At 46.0% G+C, this 20341-nt stretch overlaps 1 protein-coding gene across 1 annotated transcript in view; it reads right to left on the minus strand.

Moving 5' to 3' along the window:
* LOC119401687 (ras-related and estrogen-regulated growth inhibitor) overlaps positions 1-18333 on the minus strand; it is a 43322-nt gene extending 24989 nt beyond the window's left edge. Inside the window, exon 1 of the mRNA XM_037668609.2 lies at positions 17958-18333. Within this exon, the coding sequence (XP_037524537.1) occupies positions 17958-18054 (97 nt within the window). The 5' untranslated portion in view covers positions 18055-18333. The remainder of the gene's footprint in view (positions 1-17957) is intronic.
* Positions 18334-20341: the final 2008 nt, after the last annotated feature.

Here is a 20341-nt window from a genome sequence, read left to right on the forward strand (position 1 = left end):
TCATCAATGCAATGTCATCAGCGAAGCGCAGGTTACTGAGATACTCTCCATTAACTCTTATCCCTAATTCTTCCCAATCTAGGCCCTGAAAACCTCCTGTAAACACGCGGTGAATAGCATTGGAGAGATCGTGTCTCCCTGTCGTACGCCCTTCTTTATTGGGATTCTGTCGCTTTCTTTATGAAGGACTATAGTGGCTGTGGATGCGCTGTAGATTTCTTCCATTATGTTTATATAGGCTTCGTCGATGCACCTGATTCCGTAGTGCTTGCATGACTGCTGATGTCTCCACCGAATCAAATGCCTTCTCGTAATCTATGAAGGCTTATGTATAGGGGTTGGTTGTATTCCGCGCATTTCTCTATCACCTGATTGATAGTATGAATATGGTCTATTGTTGAGAAGCCTGTACGAAATCCTGCCTGGTCCCTTGGTTGATTAAACTCTAATGTCGTATTAATTCTGTTAGCAATTACTTTTGTGAATAGCTTGTAGACAACGGACAGAAGGCTGATGGGCCTGTAATTTTTCAGGTCCTTGACGTCCCCTTTCTTATGGATCAAGATGATGTTGGCATTCTTCCAAGATTCTGGTATCCTCCCTGTCGAGAGACACTTCGTATACAGGGTGGCCAGTTTCTCTACCATAATCTCTCCACCGTCTTTCAACAGGTCTGATGTTACCTGATCCTCACCAGCGGCTTTGCCTCTTTGCATTCCCTTTAGGGCTTTCTTTACTTCTCCTGTTAATACTGGTGGGATGTCAGATTCCTCTGGGATATTACTGCTTCTTACGTTATCATCCTGACTGTCTCGGCTGCTGTACAGATCTCTGTAGAACTCTTCCGCTATCTCAACTATTCTATCCATATTGGTTGTGACATTGCCATCCTGTCCCTTAACGCATACATCTGATTTTGCCTATGCACAGTTTGTCTTCGTAGCTTTGAGGCTTCTTCCGTTCTTTAGAGCATGCTCAATTCTCTCCATATTATACTTTCTTATGTCGACTACTTTACGCCTATTGATCAACTTCGAAAGCTCCGCCAGCTCTATTTTGTCTGTTGCATTTGAGGCTTTCATAGCTTGACGTTTCTTAATGAGGTTTTTCGTCTCTTGGGATAGCTTACCAGTGTCCTGTCTAACGACTGTACCCCCGACTTCGACTGCACACTCCTTAAATGATACTAGTCAGATTATCATTCATTGCGTCAACGCTAAGGTCGGTTTCCTCGGTTAAAGCCGCGTACCTATTCTGAAGTGAAACTCTGAATTCCTGTACTTTCCCTCGCAGTGCAAGCACCCTATATACACCCATAAAGGTGTTCGTCGACTCGGAGCACGTCGTCACGAGACAGCGCATTCTGTGTCTACGTACCTTTGGCCGCAGTGCACGGAACACAAACCATACTGCCGAAACGTGCAGCTCGCGGTCGAGGAACGCAAACGCCCACGGCGTGCAGCGAACCGTGCCCCCTCTCTCCCATACTCGGAGGAGCGGATATATTTAAAGTGTGGGGCCCCGGCACGACGCCCCGAACAGAGAACGTCACCGACGACTGACGCGTCGTGAAGAAGGTTGGGGGGTAGAGATGCATGACGAAATAAACGAAGGTGTAGAGGTACGCCAACGCTCTCGTCTTTTGGTCGTAAGCGGCTGGTTAGTTCTAACATTTGTTTTCCCTTGATTTCGAGCAGCGCTGTCGCAAGAACCTTTCACGGTAGGGTAGATCGTAGGCATGGCTTCAGTTGAACAGTTTGCTTACTAAATCCTTAGCCATATCCCGTTAGCAAGCTTTCATTCGCGCAATGTTAATTCTGTCAAATTACGCCTAACGGGCTCCGACTTTACACACAAATGCCAACCAACATGACTCAGACAATATGTACAAAACACACGCAATGTGTTAGGAGTGTCGTGCATTGTAAGTACGAAGCGGCAGCAAAAAGCATCGATTTTATTAATAATTGTTATTTAATAATAATTATTGTTCTTCCTCATGCCAATACCACGATAGGACTATAAGCTTCGCAGCAGAGCCAGACTCCATATTATTTTGGGCCATGCGAGAGTTTTTTTTTTTTTTAATGAGCACCTAAATTCAAAACTTGCATTGTAAGATTTCGACCTTCTCGAAACTTGCCGGGAATCGCACCCGAATCGTCGCGCTTATACCAGTGCAACGCCATTACGATTTTTAGGTAACTACGGCCAGGGTAACCAGGGCCAGATGTATACAATAAGGGACAAGGAAGGCAAGGTCACAAACAATATGGATAGAATAGTTGAGGTAGCGGAGAAGTTTCTCAGAGATCTGTAAGCAGCAGCCGAGACATTCAGGGATGATAACGTAAGAAGGAGTAAAGCGCAGAGGAGTAATTCTGACATACCCACCCAGTCTGACAGAAGAAAGTAAAGAAAGCCCTAAAGGGGAATGCAAAGAGGCAAAGCAGTCTGGTGAGGATCAGGTAACATCAGACCTGTTAGAAAGACGGTGGAGAGATTATGTTAGAGAAACTGGCCACCCTGTTATACGAAGTGCCTCTCGACGGGGAGGATACCAGAATCTTGGAAGAATGCCAACATCATCTTGATCCAATAAGAAAGGAGACGTCAAGGGACCTGAAAAATTACAGGCCCATAAGCTTACTGTCCGTTGTCTACAAGCTATTTACAAAAGTAATTGCTAACAGAATTAATACGACATTAGAGTTCAATCAACCAAGGGACCAGGCAGGATTTCGTACAGGATTCTCACAATAGACCATATTCATACTATCAATCAGGTGATAGAGAAATGCGCGGAATACAACCAACCCCTATACATAGCCTTCATAGATTACGAGAAGGCATTTGATTCGGTGGAGACATCACAGTCATGCAGGCACTGCGGAATCAAGGCATCGACGAAGCCTATATAACATAATGGAAGAAATCTACAGCGGATCCACAGCCACTGTAGTCCTCCATAAAGAAAGCGACAGAATCCCAATAAAGAAGGGCGTACGGCAGGGAGACACGATCGCTCCAATGTTATTCAACCGCATGTTTACAGGAAGTTTTCAGGGCCCTAGATTGGTAAGCGTTAGGGATAGAGTTAATGGAGAGTATCTCAGTAACCTAGCGATTCGCTGATGACATTGCATTGATGAGTAACGCGGAGACGAATTACAGCTCATGATTACTGAACTGATACGGAAAAGTAGAAGAGTAGGTCGGAAAATTAATATGAATAAAACTAAAGTAATGTGGAACCATCCTTGCAGAGACAGCGCTTTGCGATAGGTGGCGAGACTTGAAGTTGTAAAGGGAGCACGTCCTACTTAGACAGGTAGTAACCGCGGAGCCGAACCATGAGAGTGAAATAACTAGAAGAATAGGATGGGTTGGGGCTCATTCGGCAAGCGAATTGATCAAATCATGAATGGTATAGTCTACCACTATCCCTCAAGAGAAGGTATATAACAGCTGCCATCTTAACCGGTACTTACCTACGGAGCAGAAACCTGGAGACTTACAAAGAGGGTTCACTTAAATTGAGGACGACGCAGCGACGATGGAAAGGAAAATGATAGGTGTAACCTTAAGAGACAGGAAGAGAGCAGAGTGGGTCAGGAACAAACGGGGGTTAAGGACATCATAGTTGAAATGAAGAAGAAGAAATGGATATTGGCCGGGCACGTAGCACGTCGGCAGGATAACCGGTGGTCATTAAGGGTAACTGACTGGATTCCAAGAGATGGCAAACGCGTGAGGGGGAGACAGAAAATTAGGTGGGTAGATGAGATTAAGAAGTTTGCCGGTATAACGTGGCATCAGAAAGCACAGGACCGGTTTGATCGGCGGAACATGGGAGAGGCCTTAGCCCTGCAGTGGGCGTAGACAGGCTGATGATGATGATGATGATGACGGCCAGGGTGCAATTACTACGTTCAACGCTAATGCTGGACAAGGCAGCAAAGACATGCTATTTAGCTCTCGTAGCTAGGCCTAGAACAGAAAGTACCGTAGCAGGCCCACAGGCCTTTTTGCAGCTAATTGCGACTTACAGACGCAACGGGCTCACGGCGACTGCCAAAGTACGAATGCTGTAAAAGTTCTGACGCATCACTCCTTGAGAATTGAAAGAGAATTGTGGTGAAACAAAAGAAAGAAAGAAAGAAAGAAAGAAAGAAAGAGAGCAAAGAAAGAAAGAAAGAAAGAAAGAAAGAAAGAAAAGAAAGAAAAGAAAGAAAGAAAAAGGAAGAAAAGAAAGAAAGAAAGAAAGAAGAAAGAAAGAAAAGAAAAAAGAAAGAAAAGAAAGAAAGAAGAAAAGAAAGAAAGAAAGAAAGAAAGAAAGATCGCTGGCTTGTCTTCGACGGCTCGTTTAATATGGAACCCGCCGACGTCAAGGCAAGAGCTGTCACCGAGAAAGACTGGGCAGCTGCGTGTGTGATGGACGCGTCTGGGGAGTTTTTTTTTATTTACTCTCTTTTCACTCCCTCCGCTACGACCCGTCAATTGAGCGCTGACACGTGCAGCCGAGCTTGACATGCGGCGCCATGGGAGTTACGTAAGCGACGAAAAGGGGCAGAGGTGTTTCACACCCTCCTTGCAGGGTGTGAATCTGTTTAATACTCCCCCGAAAGATATTTTACCCCTCTGTGCGCCTGCAAACCGTCCCCAATTACTCGTTTATTAAGGCGAAAGCCTTAATAAACGTGTAAAAGAGAAAAAATTTGGCGGATTGACAATAATGCACAAAACTGGAAGAGAAATCGTGTTTGTTTTCAGCACGCATGCCACATGGTTAAAATTGACAAACATAGGTTGTAATGTCAACTGGAAGTGATTTTTCTTTGTTACTGTATAACCCCATTTGTGGTCAAAACGGCCTTGTCGGCCATCATGTAAGAGGTGACCATGCCATGGGGAGGGTTTACGTCGTTCCGGGGGCCACATGCGGCCCGCGGGCCGCAGGTGGCCGACCCCTGATCTAGAGGGTTTTAAGTGTTGTTTTTCTAACCAACAAAATATGTTCTAATGTTCATTCTCTGCAATATCGCGTCATTGACTTGTTACTGCGTATTACATATATGTATGTATTCGTTCATATTTTTAAATGGTCCCACAACTAGCATTCGGCTAAGAAGCCATGCAGTGTTTGCGCATTTTGCATTTACTTAGCTAGGGAAATAAACTTGAAACTTGAATGATCGAGTTAAAAAAAAAAGAAAACTATGGAGTCCACGTACTGTGGGAATTTATGTTAGACGCATATGATTGGCAAGCTGACCATCCAGCATTTGTCAGCGCTCAGCGAAGCGTTAAAAAGGTATCACAGCGTTTAAAACGAAACAAAGAGCTTCCACATAAAAAAGCCGGTAAACATTTTTCTGATTTAGCACTACAGATTTCGATTACATTTGCTGAATTTTAAATAAGCCTTTTGAGTGTTGCAAGCTACTGACTGCTGTATAAAGGTATTGACTCCTGGATTTCAACCGAAATTTTAAAAAATTCGGCAGATCTCACGTACCGTGGTAGTCGATGTTATGCGAAGCATGTGGCGGGTAGGTGACTGTGGCGCAACTTTTTTTACTGAGCGACACGTTACAAAATGACGCTAAAGATTTGTATATATTTTATACGCACACATATATATGTTGAAGAGCTGCATATGTGTTTTATAACCAGTTGTTTACGGTTGGGTAACGCTGCCAATGGCAACGTGGGTATTACCAAAATCAGAAGCGGTAAGCTGATATGTAGTGCTTATACGTGTCCCGAGAACGCACGCACGTTTCACGAACACGTGTGCATGTGTACAAGAAGTTCTTGACAGTTCTTGAACAAGGGCATCATCACCATTATCAGTGAGCACCAGCAGCTGGTCATGACTTGTTATAGGATCCGGTCGTGATCGTGGTGACGAGGGGTCCATGTGTAGTGAAGTATGTGGTATAGTAGAGCTGTTGGAATTCATGGATGCCTCGGTCATTTCGTCGACAAATTATCCGTCGACAGAGCCGACGACATGTCGGAACCTGAAGCCACCCTTCGCGTTGGTGAGGTATAGGCCGTCGAGGCTGGTTGGCCTGGTAAGTGCTACGTAGACCAACATCAGTGGATGTTGTTTGTCGTATTTGTAGACTACCTGGGCGTATGTGGCTTACGTAGCCTAGTCTACAAAGCGGCTGTCAATCAATCTGGCATTATCCTCGGTCAGCATGAGGCCATCACCCAGCCTCGTAAGAAATGAAGAGGACACTGCGTCGTTCTGGCGGACTAAGTGCACTTTACAGTGCGGTGATGTGGATATCATAGGTAACTTTCGTTAATGTATTCCTCCGGGGTCGAGCAATGCTTCAATATAGCTTGCTGAATCAGGAATACAAACGTAATGTTTATTAGACTGCTATAAAAGAGGAGCCAACACTGGAACTACAGACGTTCATCTGATATTACGCCTGTATCGTAGGAGTATCATGTAGTGTTTATTACTGCCTTGTAAAATTAGATAGCCAGCACCACAACCACAATTGACGTTGCACCGATAGTACGCCTGCGTAGGCTGTTTTCCAAACCAGTTTATAGACCTGCCGTGGCTCAGTGCTAGAACACCTGATTGCCACGCAGAATGCTTGGGTTCGATTCCTGCTGGGATCCTAATTTTTGTTCTTTCCATTCGTTGAGTCAACGCTGCCGATGTTGGTTTTCCTTAACGCTCTAGCATTTAAGTTACCAATGTCTGTTCTCGCCGTTCCTGGGTAGATATAAACTGTCAATCACCTGTGGCGCATACCCGTACACCGCGGCTTGTGGTCAACGGGTATGTGCCACACGTGTCTAGTGGAAAGGGTTTGACGACGTACGCGACAGGATTTTAACGTTATTCATGCCATGAACCGGCAATCATATTCGTCAAATCCTCTAACCCTCCCATGCAAATTTTGGTGTACACCAAGTTAAGGAGGCGATCATGAGAGCACCCAGACGTAGGCGGTCGGTGTTCTGTGGTGTACTGCCTGTGTCTGCGGGATGGGCATGAAAGCTGCGACATTTGTACGGGCACAAGACTAGCGGTATCAAGAGCCAGTGCCGCGTGAACATTTAGGTGATAAGTGAGCCTAATGAGCACTGGAACGGGGTAGAATATTACATAGTTTCGTTGTCAGGGCTGGTGTCCGCTCGACGCGCAAACCGCGAGAACACGAACGCATGCGAAACGGTGGCAGCTATAGTCCCGCATCTCGCTGCGATTCGCAGTAAGAAAAAAAAAAAGAAAAACACGCACACATGCCGTTTGTGTGTCTTATTATTTGTCTCAAATTTCATTAATCTATTCAAGCAACGAGTTACACAAGCTACAGATGTCGCGTAAATGTATTTTCGCAGTGTCACGTGCTACTGTGGGAAACGTCAGAGCGCAGATGTCTACGCAAAGGAACGGCATCAAAGTAGTGACAAGTACACGTAGGGCCCTTCCTTGTTGCACGTCATCCCCTCCTTCTTGGGGCGCGCGCCCGCGAGACGAAGGGAAAACGGCGTTCAGCTTGAAATTTGACCTATTTGCGCGGCGCGCAGCCTTGCAAATTTTGTCAGAGGTTATCGTGAACGCCCAGTGTATGCTTGCACTCATCAGCTCAATATGGTCAGACCTGACGAGGGGTCCTTTAAGGCTCGTTCACATCTGCGAATAGCACCGGTCACGCGACCAAGTTAGTCGCAAAGCGACTACAGTCACAAATTGTCTCAAACAGCCTCTTCCGTCTCAAAGAGACTGCTTTTGCTCAGTCGCTCGCTGCTCGATTTTTCAGTCGCGCGAATGCAGTCGCAAACGTCTGAACCAATCAGGTGCGCAGGAACGGGACGTCAGCTTATTTTACGGGGCAAAGACAATGCGAGCCATATATGAGCAGACGTGGATTCTGTGTGGCGACGAGCGTAAGTCGCGCACAGGTGTGAACATCGGTCGCCTTGGGTCGCTTCTTGGTCGCCAGTCGCAAATGGTCGCGCGACCAGTGCTAGTCGCAGGTGGGAACGAGCCTTTAGTCCAGAGACCTCGTTACGACCCCCTCTGCTTCTGGAAAAACTTATTGACTTTTTAACTTAAAACTCAATGTGAACAGAACGACCGGGAATGGAAAACCTTAAACTCAAAAGTGAAAACGTTTATGTTACACCAACTCCTTCATTCCAAGATTGCCTGAGACAGTTCGCGTCTGTATAAAACTTGACTATTGCAGTCGCCAACCTATTTCACGTCAGTATTGGTGTATGAATGAACTCTCGGTCCATAAATGGCGAGGTAACGCTGAGCGAAAGTGGTATTTTGGCATCAATGTGCGATCAGACAGTGTCAACAACTGCTACAAGGGCAGTTACAGCTTTTCTTAAGAGCACAGGACTGGACACCGGACTGCAACGAAACCACCATGTCACGCGGTAATTGCATACACGCATCACTTCTTTCTCTCACCATGAACACCCTTCATCATTCTTTCTCCCCTTTCCCTATTCCCCTGTGCACAGTAGCAGGCCAGAGCGCACTAGCTCAGGGCGACCTTTCTGCCTTCTAAATAACTTACAGGGTCCTTTATGCATTCACTCAAGACGACTCGAAAGCGAAAGCCATCTTCTTTTTCTTCACCGTCAGTATATTGATGCTGCCCCATCACCCTTCGGAAGCTTTCTGCACCTAACGTAATTTTGCACTGCCTCCAAGATCGGAGGCACCTCACCGGGTTTCGCATTGCCTCCGTGATCGGACCACCTTTGAACAAGTTACGATGTCATGTGGTGACGTCATCACATGACGCCAAGAAACGTCAGGATGACGCCATAAACTTTTGCGATCTGTGACGTCATGAAGACGTCATACGGTGACGTCATTAAGTGATGACGTTCGTTCGCATCACTTGTATCCGACGCCGCGGGACGCTGACGCCGCCGTCGCGGGACGCCGACGGTCAAATTTCGCGCTTGATGAAGCATTTAAGGCTTTCGCTTTAATAAGTTTTCCTATTCCATAGAACACCCACTCCATACCTCTCATTCTATGTTCCGTTTACGGTGCCTCCACTCGTAACGTCGCGTATACAAAGGGGCTTCCTGTGATCCAGTGACCCATTCGTTCACAACGTCCGTACCAGATCCGAAATCTTCCGACTGGCCACCCGCTCGTCGAGGCTATTTATAGACCACGCGCTAAGAAGCTGCGGCAACGGTAGAAGAAACAGAAAAAAATCGAAGGAGCTCAAAAGGAGCCTGCTTTCCAAAACATCGCTGCCGAATTGCTCCTCACCCAAACGCCCACTATAGCATCTCTCCATAAGACGGTAAATGAAACAAAAAAATAAAAAATTGTTCCAAGAACCCGTCCCACTGGCAGCTTTCTTCCTAAACGCTATCGTCTCCAAGCAGAAAGCAAGGCGTACGAGGGGTGGGAGGCGGAGAGAGTTCAGCGGTGAATTCCCGAATGTCTTCGACCAGAATAGAGTCCCTCCTGCCAAGAGCCTCCCTTGTTCACCGTTTGCGAGACGGTGTGCTGTACACCGATGTTTTTCTTTCTTTCGGCGTGTCCGTCTTTTCCGAAGCTACTGGTACTAGCCTTTCGGACGACTGTTCCGAAATACTATCGGAAAATAAGGCAGAATTTCAGGGGAAGATGGAAGTTTGAATTCTAAAAAGACAGGGCGTGCAAACACGGGCACAAGAAAGAAGTCAGGACCAGGGCTGGGCAAAGATACTTTGAAATTGTATCGCGATACGATACAAGATACTGCAACACCGATTGCATCCGATACGATACATTCCAATTGTATGTTAAGATACTTCGATACATTCTCAAATTTGTTAATATATATCTATATAATGCAGCATTAAACGCCTATGCACATAGATGTTCGCTTGAAAATTTAATAACTGCGACCAATTGCGTTTCATTTGAATAAAAACTCTGTTAGTATCTCAAAAAAAATTTTGTACGTCTCGTTCAAGGTATATCTGTTTCATTCGGAAACAATTTGTTGGCGCTTTTTTTAGCTGCTTAACATGATAGCTCTTTATACATTTCGCTGATAGCGGTTCTTGCTTGTAGCTTTTGTAACTGATGGGAGCTAGTCGCTGTCTGTTCTGCTTGCCGACCAGCAAGTGGGTTGCCATGTGACCGTGTGAACTTCAATAAGAAGCCCCGGCACGATGGTGTAAATACCGCTGTGGAGTTGTACCTTGCCGGTAAACATATTACGGTTTTAGCAATAACGGATCACCGGACAGGTGTACGTCACCAAGAACATGTGCAGCCCAGAAACGTTTCAGACGTATTGTACAGTTGCGCAAAGCGCTGCAGATCACCGCCGCTATTCACGTTATTGACACTTATAGATCCGATTACCTGGTGACTAGCAACAGTAAAAAGATTCAGGGAAGCCTAAACAACGAAAACAAATATATCTAAGTAAAATAGAAAAGCGGTTCCGTATCAAACACAGCGAATAAGTATAGAAACACGATATAGGAGGCACCCGTAAGAGCTAATAATGATTGTTGAGTTTTACGTCGAAAAACCCCGATATGATTATGAAAGATGCTCTATGGAGGGCTCCGGAAATTGTGACCACCTGGGGTTCTAAAACCTACACATAAGAACACCGGCCTCTACCATTTTCCCTCCATCGAAATCCGGCTACCGCGACCTTCGGGCCAGCAGTCAAGCGCCATAAGCACCGGACCACCGCGGCGGGTACCCCCTACTAGATTCAGGGCCTATGGAAAATGGCGTAAAAGGACTCTTTGGGGCGCTCATGAGAAAAACGGTGCATGTGGTATAACAGTGTTTCTCGAATATCTTTGCCAACCTATTTAAGATGGCGCCTAATAATTTACGTTATAATGCAAACTCAAATTTGCTCATTTACTCAGCAGTAAGCAGAATTATCGTTACTGTATACTCCAGGCGCGCCCGGGTTATTATATATTTGCTCTCAACATCACCTCTACATAAGAGTAAATGCAAGTGGAATATAAGTATATAAACTTAAAAGGTTTAAACTGCGCAAAGAAGACGCGACGGAAAAAGGAACACATGCACACACACAAGCGCAGATAAAAGCGCAGATTTAAGGGGAAGCGCAGATTCAAGTGGAATATAAACTTATATTCCACTTGAAGAAGAACAGCAGCAGAAATGACGCAGACAGTTAAAACTAGGAATAAAGCAGGGAGCTTACATTGGCAGCACGTTAAAGGCATATTGCATAAGCAGACCGGCAGAAAAAAACAATATAGGTACATAGGTAATGTACTACAGTCGTGCTCAATATGACTTGCAACACGGGAGTGTGTGGCCTGACGAGATTAAAGATTTCGTATTCCTTCCATTAGCCCTTATTTCTGCAAATAAACGCTGTTCTCTCACTGAGGGATGTTCCCGAATAAGAAAATAACATTAAGTTACAGAAATGAAGCAAGTTGAAGCCGTGTGCAATCATTAATCTCGCGAGGCCACGCGCTCCCGTGTTGCAAGTCATATTGAGCGCGGCTGTACGGGATGGAAAAGAAGGACAGCTAAGAAATAACTTCTACTAACAATCAAATTATGATTTTAAAAACTCTTTGAATAAAAGGAAAACAAAAGTACGCCAAGATAGTGTCAGGTGAATGCTTGTTCTGTTAAATCCAGCATCGGTACCGTTGGTGCTATAGCTGTTACAATCTTATTTGCATATAAGTCAATCTCATTGCATGCAATGCAATCTTACATTTACGAGATTCTTCAAATCGCCGAAGTGCGAAAGCCACGAGAGGCAAAGCAACCCGCCATTCTTGCATTCTTCAAACTTCGTAACGAAGCACCACACAAGAGGAACTTCGATAATGACTTTACAGCGGCATCAGCATGTGTGCGAAAGACGCCGCACGTATTGTAGTGCGCAGCACAGGAGAGTGGCCAAGTGCCAAGTGCCATGGCACTGACAAAACTAAAAAAAAAACGATTAAACAAAAATTCGGCTGGGTGCAGACGTTCGCGCGCTTGTCTGTCGAGACAACGCGAGCGCCACCTCGTAACTCTGCTCAACCAATATATAGGGACGCTCAGAGCTTATCGCCTATCCTCGCTGGCAAACTCTTGTGGAATGATAAAATAATGTCACTGCCTTTAGTTTTATTCCGGTGACTTAGTGGCAGCAGTATCAGCTTGAGAAGTTCGAGCTCAGCCGACGTTTATTGCTTCGCACCGTGGTGGTGCGATCGCAGTATCTTGTATCTTAAGATACACCATACATTCTTCAATGTATCGGAAATACAGATACAGGTACTTGTTTTGCGAAACGTATCGCGATACAGATACAAGATACCCAAAAAGTATCTAAGATAGTATCGAAGATACATGTATCTTCGATACTGCCCAGCACTGGTCAGGACACCACAAATGCCGACTAACAACTGAAGAGACGCACAACGGCGGAAAAGAAAGAAGGCACGAAAACTTATCTGCGCATGCCCATGCAATAGGCGAACCTATCAATCCGGCACGCGTGGGGGTCCACGTGGAAGATAACTGTTAATGCATTTGATGTCATCTTTATGCAAGTTAATCGACGGTTGGCTCACGCATGCGCTACCACTATTCTCGATATGCCATGCTTCAATCATCATCTTGGTAGGAAGCGCACAACTTTTACAAAGGACACGAAAGAAGAGGCACAAGCGTGTCCTTTGTAAAAGTTGTGCACTTCCTACCAAGATGGATCCATACCAACTGGCCCGATATAATTGTTTATTAAGTTCAATCATCAGGCGCGTTTCTTCATTTCTATGCCGGTACAACACTGCGCATTCATCGAATTTTGGCGTGCACTTACAATCTCGACAATATAAAGATATATTAGAAGGGTGAGCCTCCAGTTAGCGATCTCTTATGTTCCAATAATCTCTGGTTAATGCAGCGGCCCGTCTGTCCTACGTAGAAGCGGCCGCAGATTATAATAATATCTGGGGTTTAACGTCCCAAAACCACGATATGATTATGAGAGACGCCGTAGTGGAGGGCTCCGGAAATTTCGACCACCTGGGGTTCTTTAACGTGCACCTAAATCTAAGTACACGGGCCTCAAACATCTTCGCCTCCATCGAAAATGCAGCCGCCGCGGCCGGGATTCGATCCCGCGACCTTCGGGTCAGCAGTCGAGTGCCATAACCACTAGACCACCGTGGCGGGGCAAGCGGCCGCAGATTAAAGGGACCCTATAGATCACACTCGTATGGCAATCGCATCAAACAAACACAATCACTCAGTGAGATATCCTTTTAAGGCATCCTTGAAAAACGTCGAATAGTCGGTTAAAACATCACATCGAAAGCAGTTAATCGATTAAACGCTAAATCGACGAACGATTAACGGTTAATCGATTAAAAAATTTAATCGACCATCCCTACGGGCATATGTCGGCAAAAAAAGTAGAACTCACTCAGACTCACTCAAATAATGTATTTTCCGCTTAGCGCTCACTCGGACTCGGACTCAACAAAGTTTTCCTCAACCGGACTCATTTGGACTCAGACTCACCAAAATTTTAGTCAGCCGGACTCACTCAGACTCACAGCTCCATCTGAGTCTGAGTGAGTCGACTCATGAGTGAGTTTGCCGACCTATGCCTACGGGACACCATTGGAGATGGTCGCTGCTAACAGCTAACCAACAAATCAGCCAGCCAACATTAGACGAAACGCACGCACCGCATTGCTTCGGGGAACGAAGTTGGAACCCGGCAGAGTGGGAGTTCTGGGTGAACGACTGTTAATTGCTTTTCCCTTTTTGTTCTGTCTCAGCCAGCTTCTTCAACACCCTAGGGGCACATTCCCATTTCGCGTACCAGATATTCGGGGACAGAGGGTAGAGTGTTAGGTATTGGGCACGTGGAAACACTCTCCATCCGCGAGTCAGCGTGCATATGCACGCTACTATTGATTTCGTAAGGTCCTCTCACCACTCGGAGTGCCCTGCCTCCGCCAACCGATCACAGTGCAGTCACGCGTTACGAATACCGTCAGCGGAGGTGGGCGAGCGGGCCGACGACTAACCGTGTTCGTTGGCAACGTCGAATGCTCCGTGCACTGTACGTAATAACAGGAGTGCTTATTTCGGCCCTTTGGTACTTGTCCATAGAAAACAGTAGCGCGGCCAGAATTTTTTTTTCTGTGGCGGGGGGGGGGGGGGGGGGGGGAGGAGAGAGGGAGGGTTCAACCACCCGTTATGCATGTTCGTGCGTGCGTCTGTATGGGCTCGTATACGCACATGCAAAACTGACAAAGAAATCCTGTGCGCTAATATTGTTCTTGCGTAGAAGGATATGCATAGTTTGTCTCCAACCAGATATCCGTGAAGTGGTCCCGTTACCCGAAGGTTGCAGGTTCGCTCCCTACAGGCGGCAAAGTTTCATTTTCGTCCCCCTCAATTTATATACAGTTGAATAGTAATCACTACACTCATAGGCGTGCGCAGGGTTCCCCATCAGGGGGGGGGGGGGGCGAAGGTTCATCGCAGCGCCCCCCCCTCCTACTAAGTCAATGTACGAGGCAGTTTTTACGACCCCCCCCCTCCCTCTTAAGGTGACTAGTGGGGTCAATGTATGGGGCAGATTTTGCGCCCTCCCTCTTAGGTGATTAGGAGGGGCGGCCGTCCCCCCTGCCTCCCCTGTGCGCACGCCTATGACTGCACTACAGCAATAGAATGCAAATAGTGTCCCTTATACCTCGATCAGAACAACTCTGGTCGAGAACGACTCTGAGCGGAACGCTCTATAATTAATAATTGTTGGGGTTTAACGTCCCAAAACCACGATATGATTATGAGAGACACCATAGTGGAGGGCTCCGGAAATTTTGAACTCCTGGGGTTCTTTAACGTGTCCCTAAATCTAAGCACACAAACCTCAAGCATTTTCGTCTCCATCGAAAATGCAGGATTCGATCCCGCGACCTTCGGGTCAGCCGTCGAACACCACGCCACCGTGGTGGGTTGGGATTGCCCATACTTTATGAAATCGGACCCCGCTACATAGGATGTCAAGGCATCGTCATTGGTCTTGGACGAGAAGCATCGTTGCCCGCAATGTTCCCACCGGAAGATATTGCAAGGCGCCCGTAAAAAAACGTTTACCTTGAGCTACAATGCCAGTGTTGAAGTTTAATGTTTGACGGAAGCCCGTCTGGTTGGGATGATACATGGCGAAGATAAAAAACCCCGATGCACTGCGCCGACCAAAGTGAAAATTAAAACACACGGGAAAAAACTTTTTTTTTTCATTTCACTTGTGAACAAGGTTCCCGTGTGAGAGCCGAAACGTCTTTTTCTGTGCCTTTTAATTTTCACTTTGGTCGCCGCAGTGCCTCGGGGTTTTTTACCTTCACCAAAGCCAGTGTTAGTTATATGCTCGACCCAGGGACGAAGCCAGAGCGGCCGCGCAGCGATGCCGATGCCCGAACCGCAGGTGTTTTCAAGTGGCAGTCTGCTCACGCTGGAAACATCGATTTCTTAACCTCCGCTCGTGGCGCAACAACTGGCGTTGCCCAACGCAGGGCGCGGCGAGCTTTCGGTTCCAGAAAATGCGACTCATGCATCCGTTTTTCAAAGCGAAGCGTTTTTTTGCGAACCTTACGCACTTTGCCCGTTTCTAGGTATATATCTACCTGTAGTCACTTACGTCTGGGCACACTCGTGGTCGCCTCTTTAATTTGGTATACAGTAGAACCTCGTTGATACGATTCCGCATAATACGCTTTTTTTTTTTACCGGCCAACGTCCCTTGGAAATAATGCATTTTCATGCGGTTTAATACACTCACATTTTTGCCCGAAATTAGATAATACGACCGCGAAAGAGAATATTGAGCGATATATCTAAAAATCCTGTGTTTATTCTTCAGTATACTATCTTCGTTTTTTTACGTTTCAGAAGAATTTACTCCGAGACGTTCAAAAAAATTTAGCGCAAATTTACTAGCTACTTTATGTTGCTCAATAATAGTGAGTTGCTGACGGAGTATGCATGTTTTCCTCCATTTTTTTTCATCTCTTCAGTGAATACGATTGTTGCATAATACGTTTTATTTTCCGGTTCCCGTGAAAAACGTATCAACGAGATTCCACATACCGAATTCACATAGGAAGGTATGTGTGCGCGTAATGCTAAGGTTGAGGGTTCGTATCCCACCAGCAGAAAGCTGTTTTCGCACACTTTCGTTCATTTCAATTACTGTCACAATTACGACATCACAGTGAAAGCGATTGTCGCCTATGCTTTCCTTGGCTTGTGTATTGGATTTATTTGGTTCTCTCTAACAAAGATAGGAGCACATCGTGAAAAAAGAACCTTTTCTTCGACAGACATATCATCACATGAATGCTTGTCACGTACGTCATAAAACTCTTTTTCCCCAGTCAGCACGCGACGCATGCCCGCATATCGCGGCCACATGCGGGTATGCGCCACGCGTGATTCACAGTCTATTTATTTATTTATTTGATTTGCATACATACAAGCACAAGGACACAGAGAAAAGTACATCAGACCAGGAACAGCCAAAATAGACATTGAAGACTTTACGTGAATTATACTGAAGACACCGCTTGTTAGAGTTGGCAATATTAATGCAGCAGATAAAAGCTGAAAAACGTACCGCAGTGACCATTAACCACCAACCACTATGTACAGATCGTGAATAATCAGTGGTTTATAGCAACGTACTATTACATATGTATAACTCAGCAAACTCTATCGTTGCTCGTGCCCTCAGGAATACAACGAACACTGCTTACACTTCGTTTCGATCTGTAAGGTTACGTTTCGGTAAGGTTACGTCTGTAACCTTACCGAAACGAAGTTCCGGCATTACGCCACACAGTGAGCTAATCTTTAAGCGCTAGTACAGTCACCGTGCCTGGTAAGCCGTCGAAACGCTCACGGTTACTCAAATTATACAAGGACGTCAGTCCAACTCGTAAGCCGTGGCTCAAAGGCAGGTAATCTGCTTCGAATACAGCGATTCCCACGACGCGTGGAATCTGCAGGAATATCCTTCCTTTCTTTTTTTTCCCCTTTATCTTGCAACTATGACCAGCGGGCTCTCAGTTTTTGGAAACGAAAACCAATCCTCACGCTGAATATCATCGCTATGGACTTTACGAAGAAACCAATTGGCTACATTTTGAAGATGGCATTTAAGAGAAATTGGTAATGTCGACCTGAAAAGCGTTTCTAGCCGGATAAAGGGGGTAGTCGGAAAGACACTGCGTTAGCGTGGACACGCTTTGTGTACAAACGCAGCACACTACACACAGAAATCTTCACGCAGCACACGATATCGAGACGAGCATCCTAGCGGCGTAGGCGGCTCCTCACGAAACGAAACACCCGACTTCGCCCGAGAAATACGCACCGATGCGATCGCCATATATCCTTGAGTAATCCACCCAAGTCCCCCCGAATGTCGTCACAGAAACACTTTTGCGATGATGCCGACAGACAAGCCCTTGCGACGTACAGCTATATATTGCTATATATGGGATTATGTGTTAAGTCCGTGTACAGTAGGCAGAACTAGAAATGTGTGCGCGTAAACGTTCTATTTTTTAACTTTAGTTCGCCGTTTTTTTCTGTACTTCTTAACGTTTCATTTTGGGCAACCACTTTTTTTTGTTGCTTTTTTTTCTTCGCTGAGGAACATATAGAAATGGAGCAGCCGAGGTGACATAAACCTCAACAGCAAGCCAGTTAAAACAGAACTAACCTTCGAGCTTCGCATAATTGGTTACCCACGTTTCAGTAAGTGAAGAACCAATAGGGCTAAGCTATACTACTCGGCAGGAGTGGCCATTCACGCGATCACCATCCAGGCGAAGCAATCCCTACGAGGCGAGAAATCTAGCGCGCGCACTCGTGGGTAAGCCTAAACCCCGACGACGAAACTCACCGCTCTTTCCTACGCCCGACGCTCCTAGGACGGCTATCTTCACTTCGGAGAGCGTCGATTTCTTGCGCCTGATACCCCGGATGGCGTTGGAACTCATCTCTGTTGCTTCGAGGTTTTATTTTCCGCAACAATTCACCGCATCGTTTCCACAGATTCTGAGCACGCACGTTCACGGAGCGCTTCTACAGACACCACCACCACCACCAATGAAGAAATAAAAAAAAAGAGGAAAGGATGACAGCGTTAGAAAGAAACCTCCACCGCCGGCCACACACACGCGCACAGCGCAACTGCTCCGTCTCCTACGCCGTCGTCTGCTGCGCCGACGTCGAAATAGTGGGAGGAGGGCGATGCGTGGAGAGGATGAATTTGGCGCGCGCTTTCTTTCTTTATTGGCGCCTCCTCCCTCGCACAGCCCGCGCGAGACCGGATGCGGTGATGACGTCACTTCCGCCTGCTGCATCTCTCATCCGAGGGAGCAGCGATGGAGGAGGCGGAGCGGCGGTGGCTCGGCAGATTGCTTTCCGAGAGCGTGGGTTTCGCCGGGGCGCGCGCAACCAAGGAAAACGCGCGCCGCCGCAATACTGCAGAATAAAGGCACCCTAATGTAGTTTAACAGAAGCTGTTGTAATTTGTCTGTCAGAAACAGAAATAATTATCATCTTCTGATTCGCTCCCAGAACACGTGCGCCGATTAGAGCACTGCACGGGCCGATTTTTCCGGCCCGGGCCCGGCCCGGCCCGAAAACGCCATGCTCCGGCCCGCCCGAGCCCGGCCCGGTGTTCTTAAATGTGGCCCGTACCCGGCCCGGGCCCGAAAGGTTTGGGCCCGGCCCGGCCCGGCCCGACCCGACCCGACCCGTTTCAGCTAGTTATGCCTTGAGCATAAAGGAGGCACTGTCTAACCTTCGGTTATTGTGAAGATGCCTGCCACACACAAGATATTTTCTAGAGATTGTTTTGGGAACTTCTTTCAGTGTCACGACTTTCACTGGTACTGTGTATACTTTCGGTTAATTACGCCCGTAACACTCTTGCGAAATAATTGCAGGGCAATATAAACTATAATTGGAGTCATAGCTGGCTGTTTCATGTACGCACGCAGTAACCCACGCAATCTTATTTTTGCATTTCGAATAACGACTACAAAATATACCTCCATAAACTGAAAAAAAAAAACATGGCAGATATTTTTAGTTTAAGTTTTACATCAATTGCATAGGAGCTAGGGCTGTTGAGTAAAAGTAGCAAGTCTGCAAACTTCATCTATTGCACAATGCAATGAAAAAAAAAATCGGCAGATCCTACGCAGTGTGGGAATTGAGGTAATGCGAAGCAGCCAGCAAAGAGCTGCATACATCGTCTTGTTTGTCAATGAGGCTTATGAAGTCATTCGTGTCGTGACATCTAGTTCGCTATATATCGCGAGATTGTCATACATGCATGCGTGTATAATCTGGTATATGCCATGGTAATGAAACATATATTCTGCTACATATATACGATGCGTGACCTGCTATTTATGTTCGTCACACACTCTTGTCATGCCATACCAATTGAGGTATATATCCAGTAAACAAAATGGCCGGGAGTGCAGCGTGGCATCTAAATCATACCCTACATGACATGCATGTCATGATTTTCGTGTTACCACCTGGTATTTATGTTCGCCACACAGTCACGCTCGCGAGATACCTATTTTGGTGTATATCAAGCTAGCGAAACGGCCGCCAGCGCACCATGAGCGTGGCACGTAAGTCATGCTGTACATGACATGCCTGTCATGATTTTCATGTTAACTTGTGCCATTTATGTTCGTCACACGGTCATGTCGCAAGATACCAATTTGGTGTATATCAAGCTAGCCAAACGGCCGCCAGCGCACCATGAGCGTGGCATGTAAATCATGCTGTACATGACATGCGTGTCATGATTTTCATGTTATGACTTGTCATTTATGTTCGTCGTAAAGTCATGTTACGCCATACCAATTTTGGTGTACATTCGATTAACCAAGCGACCAGGAGAGCACAAAGTCGTAGGCGGCTAGATAGATAGATAGATAGATAGATAGATAGATAGATAGATAGATAGATAGATAGATAGATAGATAGATAGATAGATAGATAGATAGATAGATAGATAGATAGATAGATAGATAGATAGATAGATAGATAGATAGATAGATGGATAGATGGATGGATAGATAGATAGATAGATAGATAGATAGATAGATAGATAGATAGATAGATAGATAGATAGATAGATAGATAGATAGATAGATAGATAGATAGATAGATAGATAGATAGATAGATGCGCTCAAAGTCGCAGAAGTTCGCTAAGAAATGCTTCGCATTTAAAAAAACGTGCTCTAGCTGCTTCT

Source organism: Rhipicephalus sanguineus, chromosome 8, assembly GCF_013339695.2.
Source record: "Rhipicephalus sanguineus isolate Rsan-2018 chromosome 8, BIME_Rsan_1.4, whole genome shotgun sequence".
NCBI lineage: Eukaryota > Metazoa > Arthropoda > Arachnida > Ixodida > Ixodidae > Rhipicephalus > Rhipicephalus sanguineus.